General features: G+C 41.0%; 1 protein-coding gene across 1 annotated transcript; it reads left to right on the plus strand.

Annotated features, from left to right (window-relative positions):
• Positions 1-11,079: 11,079 nt before the first annotated feature.
• DEFB128 (defensin beta 128) lies at positions 11,080-12,934 on the plus strand. Its single transcript, XM_010361274.2, has 2 exons — positions 11,080-11,210; positions 12,669-12,934. The coding sequence occupies exons 1-2, from the start codon at positions 11,162-11,164 to the stop codon at positions 12,899-12,901; spliced, it is 282 nt and encodes a 93-aa protein (XP_010359576.2). The 5' UTR covers positions 11,080-11,161; the 3' UTR covers positions 12,902-12,934.
• The last annotated feature ends 2,465 nt before the right edge of the window (positions 12,935-15,399 follow it).

Below are 15,399 nucleotides of genomic sequence, written 5' to 3' on the forward strand. Positions count from 1 at the left end.
CTATGCAGCCGGCCGGGCGCGGTGGCTCAAGCCTGTAATCCCAGCACTTTGGGAGGCCGAGACGGGCGGATCACAAGGTCAGGAGATCGAGACCATCCTGGCTAACACGGTGAAACCCCGTCTCTACTAAAAATACAGAAAACTAGCCGGGCGAGGTGGCGGCGCCTGTAGTCCCAGCTACTCGGGAGGCTGAGGCAGGAGAATGGCGTGAACCCGGGAGGCAGAGCTTGTAGTGAGCTGAGATCTGGCCACTGCACTCCAGCCTGGGTGACAGAGCGAGACTCCGTCTAAAAAAAAAAAAAAAAAAAAAAAAGAAATACTATGCAGCCACAAAAAAGGATGAGTTCATGTCCTTTGTAGGGACATGGATGAAGCTGGAAGCCATCATTCTGAGCAAACTATCAAAAGGACAGAAAACCAAACACTGCATGTTCTCACTCCTAGGTGGGAACTGAACAATGAGAACGCTTCGACACAGGGTGAGGAACATCACACACTGGGACCTGTCATGAGGTCGGGGGAGGGGAGAGGGATAACGTTAGGAGAAATGCCTGATGTAAATGACAAGTTAATGGGTGCAGCACACCAACATGGCACATGTATACATATGTAAGAAACCTGCACGTTGTGCACATATACCCAAGATCTTAAAGTATTAAAAAAAAATTGACACAGAGGAACAAAAAGACTTAGGAATATACTGAAATGGGCAATCAATATTTCTTCCAGGATGTAATAATGTCATCTTCAGAAATAAGAAATATGAATTCTCTCAATTCAGGCTGCCCTCTAAGTGATGAATAGTGTATAAAAGGGTAAGTCGTGGAAGGATGTCCAGCCAAGCACATGGCCAATACATTTTCTGAATAAAGCAACATCTTTTATTTGAATATTTTGTCTTCAGTCTCCATAGGATTGAGCCATGGAAGGCAGCTGGAGAGGCAGCTTAGCACAGTGGCTAAGGCCGTTAATTTTAGGTTCATGCAGACCAGTGTTGATTCCAGTTAATTTCTTATTGGTTGTGTGACATTGGGCACATTATTAGCTCCCTAAATTGTAGTTTCCCAATTTTAAAAATTGAGGTTTATTAATTTCTGCTTCATAGAGCTCTTGTGATGCATCTAAGCCCTATTAGCTGTCACTTAGATTTTGTGATGCCCATGCAACAGGTTTTCTACTTTTATACTTTCCCTCCCTCTCAGTCTGTTTGGACCACAGAAGCCAGAGGCATATATTTGAAAATGTATCAGATCATGTCAGCACTGTCCAATAACCTCCATCTTTACTATAACCCCTAAATGTGTGCCCCCCCACTGTTACTTTTCTGACACAATCTCCTTTTTCTCTTTCCTCATTGCTTCACTCTATCCATGTGGTCTTCCTGCTACTTCTTGAACACACTGGGTATGGTCCCACCTCAGGGCCTTCGTACTCGCTCTTCTCATTGTCTGACACTCTCTTGCCCTAGATAACTTTTACGCCCTTCCTGAAATGTCACTTCTTCAAAGAGTCTTTTCACAAATACCTCATTTAAAACTGTGGTCTTTTTTGCTCAGCACTTCTCTGTCTCTCTCTCTTTTTTTTTTTTTTTTTGAGATGGAGTCTCCCTCTTTTGCCTAGGCTGGAGTGCAATGACATGATCTCAGCTCACTGCAACCTCCACCTCCCGGGTTCAAGCGATTCTTCTGCCTCAGCCTCCTGTGTAGCCAGGATTACAGGGATCCGCCATCATGCCTGGATAATTTTTGTATTTTGTTTCACCACGTTGGCCATGCTGGTCTTGAACTCCTGACCTCAGTTGATCTGCCCGCCTCAGCCTCCCAAAGTGCTGGGATTACAGGTGTGAGCCACCGTGCCCAGCCTTCTCATCTTCTTTCTATATCTTCTTTTGCTCCAGAACTCTATCACCATCTGACATACTATGTATTTATTCATAAGACTTTTTTATCTGCTCCCCACTTTTGAATGTATGTTCCATGAATGCATGTCTAATTTTCAGGACCTGAAAGAGTTCCTGGAACATATTAAACTCCCAACAATTATTTATGGGAAAAGGAGGCAGAGCAAGATGCCTGAATGGAAGGCTCCACTGATTGTCTTCCCTCCCATATGCAAAGGCACCAATTTAACAACTGTCTAGGCAAAAAACACCTTCATAAGAATGAGCATGCATAGTACTTGATTTTAAGTTCTTACCACTGACCAAGGCACTGAAGAAATAGAAATCACAGTCCTCAATTGCAGGTGCCACCTTGCACTCCCCACTCCCACTCCCCTGTCAGTAGCAGCATGCAAAGAGAATCTCTGAGTGTTGGAGGAGGGAGGGAGAACTCGCCAATTGTGAGGCAGTGAACTCGGTGCTGCCCAGTTCGAGCAGAAAGGAAAATTGGACCAAACGCAGGTGAGGCCCACCCACAGAGGAAGCATTTAAACCAGCCCTAAGGAGAGGGGAATTGCTGATCCCAGTGGTCGGAACTTGAATACCTTCAAACTTTTCCATTGTGGGCTGAAGGGCTTTGGGTCTCTAAGTAAACTTGAAGGCAGTCTAAACCACAACAACTGCGACTCTTAGGTGAGTCCTAGTGCTGAACTGGGCCTAGAGACAGTGGACTGGGGGACACATGACCTTCTAAAACAGTAGCTGGGGCAGCTAAGGGAGTTCTAACATCATCCTCCCCTGACCCCATGCTGCACGACTCACAGCTCCAAAAGAGACCATTTCCTTCCATTTGAGGAGAGGAGAGAGAAGAGTAGGAAGAACATTGTCTTGCATCTTGGGTACCAGCTCAGTCACAGCAAGATCGGGTGCCAGATAATTGTGAGACCCCCTCCCAGGCCCTAGCTCCTGAAAAACATCTCTAGACACACCCTGGGCCAGAAGGGAACCCACTTCCTTGAAGGGAAGGACCCAGTCCTGGCAGCATTAATCACCTGCTAACTAAAGAGCCCTTGTGCCCTGAATAACCAGCAGTGGTAACCAGGTTCCACATTGATGGCCTTGGGTGAACCTATGAGACTTTCTGGCTTCCGGTGACACTGAAGGGCAGAACTCCTTCTGCTAGAGAAAAGAAGAGAAAAAATAAAGGGAACTTTGTCTTACACCTTTTAGGTACCAGCTTGGCCACAAGGAGGTGGGCTCTTGGGGTCCTCGATTCTAGGACTTGACTCTTGAACATTTCTGGACCTGTCATGGGCCAGAGGGGAGCCTACTGCCCTAAACGGTTAGTCCCAGGTCAGCCAGCATTCACCACAAGCTGACTTAAGAACCCCTGGGGCTTAAGGGACATCAGCAGTAGTCTGGCAGTATTCTTTGTGGCTTGTGGTTTTGGTGGCCACGAAGTAAGGCTCCTCTGCTTTTGGAAAGGAGAGGGAAGAGTGGGGGAGGACTGAGTCTTGTGGTCTGAGTACAAGCTCAGCTGCAGTACAATAGAACACCAGGTAGATTTCTAAGGTTTGTGACTCTAGTCTCGGACTCCCCACGGGAACCTCTGTACCCACCTGGGGCCTGGGGTACCTTTCTGCCCTGAAAGGAAGGACACAGTCCTGGCTGGCTTTGCCACTTGCTGATTGCAGAGCCCCAGGGCCTTGAGAAGTAGCCGGGCAGTGGTTGCAGCAGGTCTTGGAAGAGACAGACAGTAGCCAGGGAGTGGTTGCAGCAGGCCTTGGGTGAGACCTAGTGCTGTGCTGGCTTCAGGTCTGACCCAGTGCAGTCACAGTGCTGGTGGCCACAGTAATGCTTGTGTCACTCCATCCTCAGCTTTAGGTAGCTCAGAAAAGAGAAAGAGAGAGAGAGAGAGAGAGAGAGAGAGAGACTGACCCATTTGTTTGCGAGAAAGTAAGGGAAGAGAACAAGAACCTCTGCCTGGTAATCCAGAGAATTTTCTTAGATCTTATCTAAGACCATCAAGGTGGTATCTCTAAGAGTCTGCAAGAACCACAATATTACTGGGTTTGGGGTGCCCCCTAAAGCAGATAAAGCTTAGATCACAACACTCAAGATCTTTTGAATATTTGGAAAGACTTCCCAAGAAGGACAGGTACAAACAAGCTCAGACAGTGAAGGCTGCAATAAACACCCTACTCTTCAATGCCCAGACACTGAAGAACCTCTACTAGCATCAACACCATCCAGGAAAATATGACCTGGCCAAATGGACTAAATAAGGCAGGAGGGGTCATTCCCAGAGAGACAGAGATAGGTAGGTGACTTTTCTGACAGATAATTCACAATAGCTGTGTTGAGGAAACTCAAAGAAATTCACCTTGAGATGGTGGGCACCTGTAATCCCAGCTACTTGGGAGGCTGAGGCAGGAGAATTGCTTGAACCCAGGAGGTGGAGGTTGCAGTTAGCCAAGACCATGCCACTGCACTCCAGGATGGGCAGCAAGAGCAAAACTCCATCTCAAAAAAAAAAAAAAAAAAAAAAAAAGGGAAAGGACATGAACAGACACTTTTCTCTTTTTTTCACTTTTATTTTAAGATCAAAGGTATGTGTGCAGGGGGTACAGGTTTGTTACATAGGTAAATGTGTGACATGGGAGTTAGTTGTACAGATTATTTCATCACCTAGATTTATTATTATTATTTTTTGAGACAGAGTCTTGCTGCGTCACCCAGGCTGGAGTGCAGTGGTGCCATCTTGGCTCATGGCAACCTCTGCCTCCCTGGTTTAAGCGATTCTTGTGCCTCAGCCTCCCAAGTAGCTGGAATTACAGGCACATGCCACCATGCTTAGCTAATTTTTGTATTTTTAGTGGAGATGAGGTTTCGCCATATTGGCCAGGCTGGTCTCAAACTCCTGACCTCAAGTGATCTGCTTGCTTCAGCCTCCCAAAGTTCTGGGATTACAGGCATGAGCCACTGTGCCCACCTCCATCACCCAGGTAATAAGCCTAGTGTCTATCAGTTATTTTTTCTGCTTCTCTCCCTCCTCCCACCTTCCACCCTCCAAGAGGCCCCAGTGTGATTGTTCCCCTCTGTGTTTCTGTGTGTTCTCATAATTTAGCTCCCACTTGTAAGTGAAAACATGTGGTATTTGGTTTTCTGTTCCTGTGCTAGTTTGCTAAGGATAATGGCTTCCAGCTCCATTCATGTCCCTGCAAAGGACATGACCTCATTCTTTTTTGAGCCTGCATAGTATTCCATGGCATATATGTACCACATTTTCTTTATCCAGTCTATTATTGATAGGCATTTGGATTGATTCCATGTCTTTGCTATTGTGAATAATGCTGCAATGAACACATGCATGTATGTATCTTTATAATATAATGATTTATATTCCTTTGGGTATAGACCCAGTAATGGGATTGCCGGGTCGAATGGTAGTTCTGTCTTTAGGTCTTTAGGAATTGCCACACTATCTTCCACTAATTTACACTCCCACCAACAGTGTATAAGCATTCCTTTTTTCTTCACAACCTTGCCAGCATCTGTTACTTTTATTTATTTATTTTTTTGAGACAGGAGTTTCACTCTTGTTGCCCAGGCTGGAGTGCAACGGTGCAGTCTTGGCTCACTGCAGCCTCTGCCTCCTGGGTTCAAGCGATTCTCCTGCCTCAGCCTCCCAAGTAGCTGGGATTACAGGTGCCCACCACCATGCCCGATTAATTTTTATATTTTTAGTAGAGATGGAATCTCACCACGTTGACCAGGCGGGTCTCAAACTCTTGATCTCAGGTGATCTGCCTGCCTAGGCCTCCCAAAGTGCTGGGATTACAGGTGTGAGCCACTGCACCTGGCCAGCATCTGTTATTTTTGGCTTTTTAGTAATAGCCATTCTGACTGGTGTGAGATGGTATCTTATTGTGGTTTTAATTCACATTTCTCTAATGGTCAGTGATGTTGAGCTTTTTCCCATATGATTGTTGGCCGCATGTATGTCTTTTTTTGAGAAATGTCTGTTCATATTTTCTTTGCCCACTTTTTAATGGGGTTGTTTGTTTTTATTGTAAATTTGTTTAAGTTCCTTATAGATGCTGGATATTAGTTAGACCTTTGTTGGATGCATAGTTTGCAAAAATATTCTCCCATTCTGTAGGTTATCTGTTTACTCTGTTGATAATTTCTTATGCTGTGCAGAAGCTCTTTAGTTTAATTAGACCCCATTTGTCCATTTTTGCTTTTGTTGCAATTGCTTTTGGCATCTTTGTCATGAAATCTTTGCCCTAAAATCTTCGCCCATGCCTGCGTCCTGAATGATATTACGTAGGTTGTCTTCCGGGCTTTTTATAATTTTGGGTTTTACATTTAAGTCTTTTATCCATCTTGAGTTAATTTTTGTACTATATGGTGTAGGGAAGGGGTCCAGTTTCAATTTTCTGCACATGCCTAGCCAGCTTCTTAATCTGATAAACAACTTCAGCAAAGTCTCACAATACAAAATCAATGTGCAAAAATCACTAGCATTCTTATACATCTATAACCTTCAAGACAAGAGCCAAATCATGAAGGAACTCCCAGTCACAATTGCCACACAAAGAATAAAATACATAGGAATACAGCTTACAAGGGAAGTGAAAGATTTCTACAAGGGGAACTACAAAGTGCTACTCAAAGAAATCAAAGATGACACAAACAAATGAAAAAACATTCCATGCTCATTGGTAGGAAGAATCAATATCACTAAAATGGCCATACTGCCCAAAGCAATTTACAGATTCAATGCTATTCCCATTAAACTACCACTGACATTCTTTGTAGAACTAGAAAAATCCATTTTTAAATTTATATGGAACCAAAAATGAGGCTGAATAACCAAGGCAATTCTAAGCAAAAAGAACAAAGTTGGAGACATGATGCTACCCAACTTCAAACTATACTACAGGGTCACAGTACCAAAACAGCATGACACTGTACAAGAACAGACACACAGAGCAGTGGAACAGAATAGAGAACCCAGAAATAAGACTGTACACCTACAACTAGGTGATTTTTGACAAGCCTGACAAAAACAAGCAATGGGGAACACTTTTCAAAACAAGACACATACTCAGCTAAGAAGCATATGAAAAAAAAGATCAACATCACTTACCATTAGAGAAATGGAAAGCAAAACCACAATGAGATACCATCTCACACCAGTCAGAATAGCTATTATTAAAGAGTCAAAAAAACAAAAAACAAAAAACAGATGCTGGCAAGGTTGTGGAGAAAAGGGAATGCTTATAGACTGCGAGTGAGAGTGTAAATTAGTTCAGTCATCGTGGAAAGCAGTTTGGCAATTTCTCAAAGAACTTAAAACAGAATTACCATTCGACCCAGCAATTCCAGTATTGGGTATATAGCCAAAGGAATATAAATCGTTCTACCATAAAGACACGTGCACGTGTATGTTCACTGCAGCACTATTTACAATGGCAAAGACATGGAATCAACCTAAATGCCCATCAATGGTACACTGGATAAATAAAATGTGGTACGTATACACCATGGAATACTACACAGCCATAAAAAATGAGTTCATGTCCTCTGCAGGGACATGGATGAAGCTGGAGGCCTATATCCTAAGTAAATTAATACAGGAACAGAAAACCAAATACCATGTGTTCTCACTTATAAGTGGGAGCTAAACACTGAGTCCACATGGACACAAAGAAGGAGACAAACACCAGGGCCTACTTGAGATAGGAGGAGGGTGGGGATCGAAAAAGTACCTATCAGGTACTATGCTTATTACCTGGGTGATGAAATAACCTATACAGCAAATCCCTGTGACAGCCAGTTTAGCTATGTAACTAACCAGCACATGTTCTCCTGAATCTAAAATAAAAGTTAAAAATATTCACACACACGCGCGCACACACACACACACACACACACAAATGGGATTCGTTTTACAAATACAAATGGAAAGAGCTGTGGGGGTTCAAAACAGTAATTAATCAAGTCTATCAGAGGAGTTAGGGAAACATCACAGAGGAGGTCTTATTTTATCTGAGCCTTAAAAGACAAGGAAGATTTTCTGGGAGGTTTTGAGATTTGGAGAGAAACAATGTATAATTTGAGGAAAATCATCAGCAGGACTCGGTGCGGACAAATACACCTTTGTAGGCTGGGTGAAATATGCTACTGGAGTTCTGCTAGAGTGTATCTATCAGATGTAGGAAAAAATGATGTAGAAGATGGACATCTACTTGGAGAGGAAATTCCCTCTTCTTTCATGGTCTTGAACATGGAGGCAGTGGGAGTGGGGTTGAGAAGTGCCAGAGCACCATACTTGGCTGAAGTAAAGGTTTAGAACAATAAAATATCTCATCTTTCTTGATTCTAGTTAGAAAAAGCTAAAAGAAATCCCATACACTAATCCAGAGTCCAACTTCTTAGTTCTTATTGCGCACTAAGGTGGCAAATGATGTCCTGCATAGCTGGACTTACATTCATCTAATCCTTGGGTTATCTCTATTTAATTTATTTAGAAATGGAGCCAACTCCCTTAAGCAGTGAGTACAAGTGAATTACAGAACAAAGGAGCAGTTGGCTGTTCTCCAAAATTGTAGCTTTGATGTTGGTCTTTAAACCCACAGGTGATTCAATTAGCGCTTTTCTTCTTCTATTTATTAACAGGAACTTAATACCTAAATATAATACTTAAAACTTAAAGTATAATGATAATATTAAAGTATAATAATAAAAATTAAAGTATAATAATTACATTAAAGTATAATTATATAATTAAATAAAATTATATTAAAGTATAATTAATAAAATTAAAATATAATAATAGTATTAAAGTATAGTTACAAAGTATAATAAAGAAAAACCAACCAACCAACAAAAAAATCAAAAAATCACCACCCGTTTTTTTTTTTAACATGCTTAATTTTATTTCTGAGTGAACTCTTACCCTCTTAACTATTTTGGTCATTACTTTTACAGTATGTGTTAATTTTTTTGTTTTTTTTTTTTAGATTCTCAAATTAAAAAAAAAGACTTTAGGGGACAGAAAAAATATGGAATTTGTTTTCAGTAGCTTCATTTTAAAAAACGCTTTGCTTCTATATTCTATTTTCACTTTCATTTTATCCACATATTTTCTAATTTCCTTTAGAGAATGCAAATGCTTTCTAATTTCTCTTTTGATTTTTGTTTGACCCGTGGGTTTTTCAGAAGCATCTTATTTAATTTTCAAATATTTGGGAAGGTTCCAGATATCTTTCTTTTATTGATTTTTATTTTAATGCCATTATAGTCAGAAAAAATATTTTGTGGCCGGGCGCGGTGGCTCAAGCCTGTAATCCCAGCACTTTGGGAGGCCGAGACGGGCGGATCACGAGGTCAGGAGATCGAGACCATCCTGGCTAACACGGTGAAACCCCGTCTCTACTAAAAAATACAAAAAAATTAGCCGGGCGAGGTCGCGGGCGCCTGTAGTCCCAGCTGCTCGGGAGGCTGAGGCAGGAGAATGGCGTGAACCTGGGAGGCGGAGCTTGCAGTGAGCTGAGATCTGGCCACAGCACTCCAGCCTGGGTGACAGAGCGAGACTCCGTCTCAAAAAAAAAAAAAAAAAAAAAAAAATATTTTGTAAGTCCTCAATTATTTTAAATTTACTTAGACTTGCTTTATAGCACAGAATACGTTCTGTCACAATAAACATTCCTTATACACTTGAATGCTGTTGGATGGAGTGTTCTGCAAATATCAATTAGGTCAATTTCGTTGATGACGTTACTTGCATCTTATATATCCTTATGAATTTTCTGTCAATATGCTCTATTAGTTACTTTTCAAAAGGGGTGTTAAAATACCTGACTATAATTGTGAAATTGCGTATTATATTATATTATACATTATGTTACATGAGAAAATGTCCTTTACCGATGTCGTGAATTACCAAGTTAATATTATCATCTACATTAAAAAAAAAAAAAAAAGAAATTCCAACATTCTTCCAGATACTGTCACAGAAAGATATTTGGATTAGATGGGCCTTCATTACTATAATTAGGTGGCTAGAAATTGCAAAAAGTGGTAAACAGCATTTTTAAAGGAAATGCCATAATTAACTTTATTATTGTGTTGGAGTCTTTTATCTAGCAGTAATTTGTTCAGTACTTTTCAGCCATTCAGTTAATATGTATTGAGCATATAGCATGAGTTTTGTGCTATGAGTTAAGAACTCCAAGTCAAATAAGACCAGAGACCTGCCCTTTAGGGGTCTGCAGACTATTGCAGATAAACAAATAATTGGAATGTGACATAATGTGACCATCAACAAAAATATGTACAAATACAGTGATGGTGCGAAGAAGAGAGTTTGCAGCTCTGTTTATTGGGCCAGGGAAACTTTCACATATGGAGAGATGATTGAACTTGGTTTTGAAGGAAAACTAGGAGTTCACTAGGACCAATTATATGGAGGGGATGGAGAGCGTAATATAATTTGTAAGGAGGGATTTAAATGTGAAAACAAACAGATTAAGGAAGTAAAAGTTCAGGAAGGTGTGCCCACTAGTTTGGGAGAAACATAGATGGTTCCATAAAACGTCCCAGGAGAGGAGAGCAAAGACTAGTTTATAATAAGTTGAATGCTGTGCTAAGGAGATTTGATCTTTTGAAGTATTTCAGTTGTTGAATTTTGCTCTACTAGATGGACAAGTCTTTATGGGAAACTTTCAAATAGTATCAATTTATCTGGCCAAACCTAAAAGCAATCTTACTCCTAGAATGACTATCTAGAAGTTTTATACATTAAAAACGTTATTATTGAATGTGCTTCTGTGTCAACTAATGACTTAATTTATCTTCCAAACTGGGTTACTTTTGTGAGAGGCAGCACTAGATGGATGGAACATTGGAACAGTAGGAATAAGACAGGATTACCCCACACAAACCAGGGCACATGACCAACCAACCTTGACCCAAATGGATTGAAAGCTCAGATGGAAAGTCATAGTTCCTGCTCTCTAGGGGTGCACATCCTGAGGAAGGGGGAGGAAGGAAGATATGGTGGAACATTCTGTGACTGTGAGCTCCATATTTGGGGATGTAGGTGTGTGTGTTGGGGGGAGTGGACTTGGATTTCCTGTCTGTCTGTGTGGGTTAAAATGAGAGCTCAGAGTGCTGATAGCTCTCAAAACTCTGGATCATCTTGAAAGACCTGTGGGACACAGACTACTGGACAGAGTTCTGCTGCCTCTTTCTCTTGGGAAGTCTGTAAACATGAAGCTGTTTCTGGTTCTCATTATTCTGCTGTTTGAGGTACTCACAGGTAACTTGTCCAAATGTACCATAACATCCGAAGAGATATTACTATTTGTAAGAGTGGGAACAGGACTTTCAAGATTATTTATATTTGGCCAAAATCACAAAAAAGTACCCATTCTCCTGGTTGCCTGACTTGAGTTTATGCCTTAGAAGAGAGCACAGGGAGATAAGAAGAGGAGGTCAGGGCTATACTGGAGTCCCAGGAGTCCTCCTCAAAGGCATCCATGAACTCATCATCTAGAATTATCTTTATAATGCTGGACATAGTTTTCACCTGAGAGCCTGGCCATCTCCTTTTCCATTCAAATTCATTTTCAGCCTGTACTACAACAGTAATTAGAATAGCACACATTTTGGAGTCATGTCAATGTGAGGTTAAAATATGTCTTCATCATTGACTGGTTGTATGAGTTGAGCACATTATTTCCTTTTAATCTCAATCTTTTCATCTGTCAAGGAGTAGAATGACTATATTTCATGATTCTATTTGATGTATAGATTATATGAGCTTACAAGCACGAAGCACAAAGTTCATGGTAGAAACCGTGTCAGTGAGAGTTTCCTTCTCTCTTGCTAGGAAGAAGGCATATTGTATTTTTGTGGCCCCAAAATATGCTCCTCTAACCCTCAAAGATGTTCCCTGATTCTGAAGTTTAGGATAGGGAGAGTATGTCTCTGTTCTCCAGCATTATGCTTTGGGCTTTTTAAAATTTTGGGTAGAGGGACAAATAAGGATTAGAAACAAGAGACTTAGAATCTCAATGCATTACTCTGAGTAGGTGACAATGTAGCTCTCTAGAGCCAAATTCATGGAACTGAATTTGATCCCTGGGCAACCTATTTATCTGAGATCAAGGGGCATGTGACGAGTGACAGACAGGAGCAGCCAGGTTAAGGGAAGGAGTTCTCAATAGAACCTGTTGCTGAGACCCATGAGATCTTTTCAAAGGGAGATTTCTGCTACCCATATCAGTGAGTGTGAAACCGAATTAAGTTAAAAAGTCTTGTTTGTGATGTTCTTTCAAAAGTTGCTTTGGCTCTGAGTTGTGCCAATGGTGACATGTCTTGTGCGCATGGTGACACGTTAGTGGTCTCTGGGGACATGGGACTGAGGTGGAGCTGACAGCATGCTGACTTTGGAGCTTGATGGAGAGAGTCAGCTTTGCCAGGGTCCTAGGGGTGGGACTTGGCTCTGGTTGATAACCAGGAATTGAGTTCTCTCTTCTCTTTTGTCATATCAGTTCTAATGTTCTCAGAGGCAACTGGACATCAGCTGAGAGCCCGGGGTTTTGAATGTCCTTAATTTGGGATGCTTTTCAAGGAGGGGCCCCTGAGTTTCCTTTTATCAGCATAATGTTCACTTGGGACCGTAGGAGGCCATGACTTGTGGGGAACCATATACCTACCTCTTCTGCTCTTTCTCACGTACTAACCTTGGTTCAATGTTGTTTCCTATGCACAGATGGGGCAAGACTCAAAAAATGCTTCAATAATGTAACAGGCTATTGCAGGAAGAAATGCAAGGTAGGAGAAATACATGAAATAGGATGTCTAAGTGGGAAATTATGTTGTGTTAATGATGAAGAAAACAAAAAACATGTGCCAGTTAAGAAGCCACATCAACATCCTGTTGAGAAGCTGAGCGTGCAGCAGGATTACGTCATCTTACCCACCATCACCATTTTCACAGTCTAATCCTAAATCAAGCCCTTGTCTCGCTGGTCTCCACTCTTCCTAAATAAAAAGTGCTGCCTAATCCAGCAGGCTGCAGCGAAAGATTTATCTACTTCCTTCTGTGAACTTGATTCCCCACATAATAAAGTCCTGTGCTTTCCTCTGGGTTCGTTTATTGATGTAGTCACTCATTTCCTGAACACTTCGAACATAAATGAATGGTTGCCGTGTTCCTGGTTTTATACCAGTAAGATGGGGGATATAGAAATTAAGTAAACATATTGGTAGAGGTGGAAGTTAGCTTTTCCATTTTTAAGAAAATAATTTCAACTTTTATTTTCGCCTCAGGGGTACATGTGCAGATTTGTTACATTGGCATACTATATGTTGTTGAGGTTTGGGGTACAATAGATCCCATCACTCAGGTACAGAGCATAGTACCCAACAGTGAGTTTTTCAACCCTTTCCCCTCTCCTCTTTCACTCCTCTAATAGTCCCCAGTTTCTATTGTTCCCATCTTTATGTCAATGTGTACCTAATGTTTAGTTCCCACTTATAAGTGAGAACATGTGGTATTAGGTTTCCTGTTCCTGTGTTAATTCGCTTAGGATAATGGCCTCTAGCTGCATCCGTGTTGCTGCAAAACACATAATTTTATCTTTTTTATGGCAGCATGCTATTCCATTGTATATATGTACCATATTTTCTTTATCCAATCCACTGTTGATGGGAACCTAGGTTGATTCCATGTCTTTGCTATTGTGAATAGTGCTGCGATGAACATACACATGCATACATCTTTTTGGTAGAACAATTTATTTTCTTTTGGATATATACCCAGTAATGGGATTGCTGAGTTGAATGGTAGTTATGTTTTAAGTTCTTTGAGAAGTCTCCATACTTCTTTCCATAGTGGCTGAACAAATTTACATTTCCACTAACAGTGTATAAGCATTCCCTTTTCTCTGCAGCCTTGCCAACATCTGTTGTTTCTTGATTTTTTAGTAAAAGCTACTCTAAGTGGTGTAAAGAGGTTATCTCATTGTGATTTTGATTTGCATTGCTCTAGTGATTAGTGATGTTTAACATTTTGTCATGTATTTGTTGTCCACTTGTATGTCTTCTTTTTAGAGGTGTCTGTTCATGTCTTGTGCACACTTTTTAATGGCACTATTTGCTTTTTGCTTGTTGAATTAAGTTCCTTATAGATGCTTGATATTAGACCTTTGTCAGAGGCATAGTTTGTGAGTATTTTCTCCCATTGTATGTTGTCTTTTTACTCTGTTGATAGTTTCTTTTGCTGTGCAGAAGTTCTTTAGTTTAGGTCCCACTTGTCAATTTTTGTTTTTTGTTGCAATTGCTTTTGAGGACTTAGTCATAAATTATTTCCCAAGACCTATGTCCAGAATGGTGTTTCCAGGTTGTCTTCTAGGATTCTTGTAATTTGAGTTCTTACATTTCTATCTCTAATCCAGCTTGAGTTAATTTCTGTATACGGTGAGAGGTAGGGGTCCAGTTTTATTCTTCTATATGTGGCTTGCCAGCTATCCCAGTACCATTTATTGAACAAGGAACCCCTTTCCCATTGCGTATTTTTGTTGACTTTGTCAAAGATCAGATGGTTGTAGGCATGCAGCTTTATTTTTGGATTCTTTATTGGTTCCAGTGGTCTATATGTCTGTTTTTGTATCAGTACTATGCTGTTTCAGTTACTGTAACCTTATAGTGTAGTTTGAGATGGGTAATTAGGTGCCTCTGGCTTTGTTCTTTTTGCTTAGAATTGCTTTGCCTATTCAGGCTTCTTGTTTTGGTTCCATAAGAAATCAGGATAATTGTTTCTAATTCCGTGAAAAATGACTTTGGTAGTTTGATAGGAATAACACTGAATCTGTAGATTGCTTTGGGCAGTATGACTGCTGAAATGATACGGATTTTTCCAACCCATGGGCATGGAATGTTTCTTCATTTGCTTATGACATCTATAGTGTTTTTCAGCAGTGTTTATAATTCTCCTTGAATCTGAAGAGATCTTTCACCTTCTTAGTTAGAAAAAAACCCTAGGCTTTTTTTGTATGTGTGTGTGGTTATTGAAAATGGGATTGCGTTCTTGATTTTTTTCCTTCAAAATCGACTTTAACAAGATAATAGGAATTTTCCACTCTATAATATATCCATGATTATGTTAATACAAAATAACCCTCTCAAATAGTTTTCCCCGAATCTTCAAGTAATGTTGGTTGTCTGAGGAACACTCTGGTTTCCCCCGTCCCTGCGGACCTAGGAAGGGCCCCCTGAGACTGGGTGACTGAGAACCCCGCGTAGTGATTATCTGCTAGGTTCCATGTCACCAACGAACGTGGAGTGTGGCCAGCAGCATCTCCCTTGTGTTCTCAGAAGCTGGGATCCAAGTCTGAGGCTCCTCTGTCTTTCTCCTTGAGTTTCTCCAAGAAGGATAATGGGGAAGGCGGTCGGAGCAGGAGAGGTCAGGTTTCTAGGAGGGGGGTTGGGGTTCTGTCCCT

Source organism: Rhinopithecus roxellana, chromosome 13, assembly GCF_007565055.1.
Source record: "Rhinopithecus roxellana isolate Shanxi Qingling chromosome 13, ASM756505v1, whole genome shotgun sequence".
Taxonomy (NCBI): Eukaryota; Metazoa; Chordata; class Mammalia; order Primates; family Cercopithecidae; genus Rhinopithecus; species Rhinopithecus roxellana.